The sequence below is a fragment of the Chinchilla lanigera genome, unplaced genomic scaffold, assembly GCF_000276665.1.
Source record: "Chinchilla lanigera isolate Chin_1 unplaced genomic scaffold, ChiLan1.0 scaffold00069, whole genome shotgun sequence".
Lineage (NCBI taxonomy): Eukaryota > Metazoa > Chordata > Mammalia > Rodentia > Chinchillidae > Chinchilla > Chinchilla lanigera.
In genome coordinates this window covers 7,621,934-7,625,994 of record NW_004955470.1, presented here as the reverse complement: position 1 = coordinate 7,625,994, position 4,061 = coordinate 7,621,934, and the positions used below count along the sequence as shown (strand labels likewise).

Here is a 4,061-nt window from a genome sequence, read left to right as displayed (position 1 = left end):
GACCACAGGTACCAAGCCAGTGCCTGCTTCCCAGCAGAGTTTGTGGGTTCCAAGACTTAACAACCGCGGCTGGCATTGAGAAAGACGGGAAGAATCTTTGAGCCCCGTGGCTCTATTAGAAAGATCAAGTTCGTCTCAGGAAGAATTCCCAAGTCCTTCTGAGCAATCTCATCCTCTGCCTTTGCCCAGCAGATCCACACACTGCCGTGAACACAAGCCCAGGGTATGGAGCGCACACAGCACTGCCCCCAGGTGCTCTGGCGTGAAACTGTGACTCACCCAACCCAGGGACGCCAGCTGAATCTTCGAGGGCACCCTCCCTCGCATCCAGAGACTGACACAGCACAACGGGGAAGCAGCGCTGGGCACCGGGACAGGCAGAAGTTGGGGATCGAACTGAACGGTAAGCCTCATTTCCTCCTTTTCCTTTTTTCTCATTTTCTGTCCTTAATTTTCTGATCCTGTCCCATTTTCTTAGTCTTTCCCAACCAACACTGTTGAGGGAAATTATGGCGGTCAGGGAGTCCAGGAAACATGAGGCAGTGCTTAAAATCCTCCTCTGACTACACTGTCATCTCTACAGCAATAGGTGTAACATTTGCAAAGTCTCCAAAATTCAGGTCAGCTTACACTTGTAAGGTTACGTTTAAGCCTGCACTGAAGGACGCATGCGCAAGGGTTGCCAGTGAACCGCATTCTAACGATAAATAGAAGCAGCGATAACAACACAATGCCGAACGCAATGGCCTTGCTTGTGTTCCCAGCTATTCAGGAGGCTGCAGCAGTAGGTTCACAAGTTAGGGGCCCACTTGGGCCACTTAGTGAGGCCCTTTTTAAAGAAAATTCTAAAAGGGCTGGGGATGTAGCTCAGTCACAGAACTTTAAAAAGGTGAAAACTCTTTCCTCACATGCGTGAGTCCCTGGGTTCCATCCCAGTATCACCAAAAATTAAAAAAAAAAAAAAACATAATTCAATCAGTGAAGCTTTGAATAAGACTATGCCCCTCTAAAACTGTAGATGCTGAACAGAAAGTGATAAAAATGTCTTAATTCTAGCATCCACCTGGCATTATAAAAGACCTTACCTATAGTGCCTTTCATTCTACAATCCTCAGCACCTACCCAAAGTCACATAACCAGTAGGGTTTGTAAGCCGTGTGCAGTTATCGAATATATTTCCCATGTATTTAATAGTTAATCTTCTGTACAAGAGCACAGAGCCGATCACAGGTGATCCCTTCCTATGACTCATACACCTGTGATAAGGTTAAATGCGCCCAGACAGCCTCCGAGAAATCCCTACAGTCTCACTTCAGTAGCGGAGCATGCTTTCGTCCGATTCCATCCGCGCCTGCTAAACACTTCTTCAGTGTGTAAGACCCCACGCACACACTAAGAAAATAAAAATCTTTTAAAAGTAGTAAAATACAGAAACAAGTAGCTTCAAGTGCAATTCCTCTTCTTACCTTCCGGGCTTTTCATCGTTGAGGGCTTAGGAGACAGCTGGCTGGGCAGAGGTGGGAACACTCAGGATAATCCGAAAGGCTTTCTCCCCTCTAATGAAGCCTGCTGGCTTCAGCCTTCAGGTTTTGTCAAAACCAAAAGTGAATTTTGAAGCCAGCGCCTGAGAACATTGCTCATTCTTCTCTCCCTCTGCGCAAGAGCTTGGGGTCGGATCTGCGTGGCACGAGAGTGACAGCTCACATCTTGTCAGACGACCCAGAGAAAGTGGGCTCCAGGAGACGCTTGTGTCAGAGCCCCTTGGGGCTTTGATCCTTCAGCAGTGACAAATCTGGGGAACTGTGAACAGGAAACTCAGTGCTGGGAAGCGGCCAGAATCACTCAGCAAATTGCCCAGGTCTTACGAAATCCCAGTACCCTTTGCTGCAGATCACCTCCCACATTTCACAAGGCCGGCTCTCCCCTGATATGACCTTGCACCGCACCTGGACAAGGCTGCCAGCACTGTCGCCAACATTAGAGCCCCGGGCAGGCCTGGGGCCTCGTCGCCCCCCTCTCTGCACAGCTCCCAGCCTGTCACACAGCGTGTCCACAAGGGCACCCCAGTGATGCCACCTGACCGACCCCCAGACCTTTGCGACAGTGCCCAGAGCCCAGCTGTGCCCCTAAGAGCTCTGAAGGACCTCTTCCTTGTACCGCAGAGGTGGGGTGACCCATTACCACCCCTGGGGGGCACCTGGGCCATGGAGATGGGCGCTGGACCTGCCCCTCTGTCCCCCGCCACACCAGCCAGACCCACCGGGGACGGTGGGTCAGGTCCCCTGCTGTGCCTGAGTTCCCAGGGTAGGACAGGGTGCTTCAAGCCCTGCAGCACGGGAGGAAACGGAGCAGCCTCCCTTTCTGGCAGCCCAGGTCCTGCAAGCTGCGGCCGCACCCTGCCCAAGGAGCTCGGGGCCAATCCACAGGACTGGGAAGACACCGCTGACCCCCTTTGCTCCGGTGCTGCCTCGTAGCTCTGAGCTGCACCTCCTCTGCTGCTCCCCCGGCCGCCACCCTGCTCTGTGCCTCGGGTGCACTGGGGCGCTTCTCCCTGCTGTGGCGCAGCAGGCTTCTTCTAGGAAGCGACAACGCTTTGGTCCCATTTCACAGGTGGGACCTTTCCTGATGAAGCTGATGAAGGACCTTTCCCAAGATCCTGGAGCCGGGCGGGGTGGAGACGACCGGGTGGAAATGACAGGGCGGCGACCAGCCTGTGTTTCTCTGGGTCTGACCCGGGATCCAGCGTGGTGCATTCGGGAACGGGGCCTATCTGCTGGGGAGCCACCTTCCCGGCAGCCTGTCCCTCACTTCCTGGCCTCCCTTCCCAGGGCCTTCCACGCGAGCTGGCTCCCGCGCAGCTGTGATTAGCTGGCTGACTGATGGCCTTCCACTGAGAGACCAAATGCTCCCATCTGACCTGGACAGGGAAGTGAGCAACGCGAAGAATCAGCAGACGGGTCTCAAGTTTCAGGGAAGAGTTCCGGCAGCCGCGCTGCCTGCGGTTTGACCCGCGCTCTGCTGTGCGCGCAGGGCCGCTGAGGTCCCGCAGCCTCCCCCAGACGTGGCACACTCGACCAGGGGCCGGGGCTGCCCACCTCCCGCCGTGGCGAAAGCCGAGGCCCGGATGGCTGCTCCTCCCCCGACCCGGTGACCGCCGCCTTTCCAAGGTCCGGGGTGGCCCCAGGGCGAAGCTGTCCCGCCGCGTGGAGGGGCGCAGCCCTGGCACCTGCTTGAGACGAGGCTGCCAGCATGAGGGTGAAGCCCTCGCCCGCAGAGGGCCTTCCGGAGACAGCGGAGCCGGCGCTGGGCAGGGCCCGGCCTGCCTGCCCGGGATGGGATCCGCAGGGCCAGCGTGGGGCTTAAAGCCGGGTCTGTGAGTCTGGCCTCGGGCTCTGCAGCCCAGGGTGCAGGGCAGGCCTGCCCAGGGAGCTCCCCGCATTCCCCCAGCCTCCTCTCCTCGCAGCCTTCCTCCCGCCTCGCCCTCCTGTCTCCCTCCTCCCTTCCTCCCCGTCCTCCTCCTGTCTCCTTGTTCCTCTGTTTCCCCGTTTCCTGTGTCCTCCCCTGGAGGAAGAGAGAAAGCCCGGGGAGTGCTGCGCGGACACGCCCAGGCCACCAGGCGCTTCGCAGGGGATGCAGCGTCCTGACAAGTGCTTTCCCTGCCCCGCACTGCCCCCCCCCCCCGGCTGGTCCCTCACACGGCACACACATGCACACGCGCGCACGCGCACACACACAAATGCTCTTACACACACATGCGCATGCGCATCTGTGGCGTCCCAGGCTGCAGGCCAGGAGGGCAGCGGTGGAGGGGAGCTCTCATTCCAGACGCGCTTCTGGCTTCCCAGGAGGGCCAGGCCCAAAGCATGAGGGAGCTCGGGAAGCCGCAGCCCTGGATTCCAGCAGTCCACCACCCCCGGACGGGAAAACATGGGCAGCGAGACCCTAACACATTCCTCAAGTAGGAGTTCACCACCCTGACCTTTCTCTAACCGGTTTAGATCACTGTCTTTACTGAACAGTGGGAAGATTTCCTTATGAGCACTTTTCAGGACCTTTTCCAC

General features: G+C 57.4%; 1 protein-coding gene across 1 annotated transcript; it reads right to left on the bottom strand.

Moving 5' to 3' along the window:
* Window positions 1-1,466: 1,466 nt before the first annotated feature.
* Window positions 1,467-3,494, bottom strand: LOC106150301 (the record flags this gene model as incomplete). The annotated part of the gene is given in 2 exon segments (XM_013522830.1): window positions 1,467-1,800; window positions 2,918-3,494. Coding segments are annotated over 2 exon segments (612 nt in total). The 5' UTR covers window positions 3,440-3,494.
* Window positions 3,495-4,061: the final 567 nt, after the last annotated feature.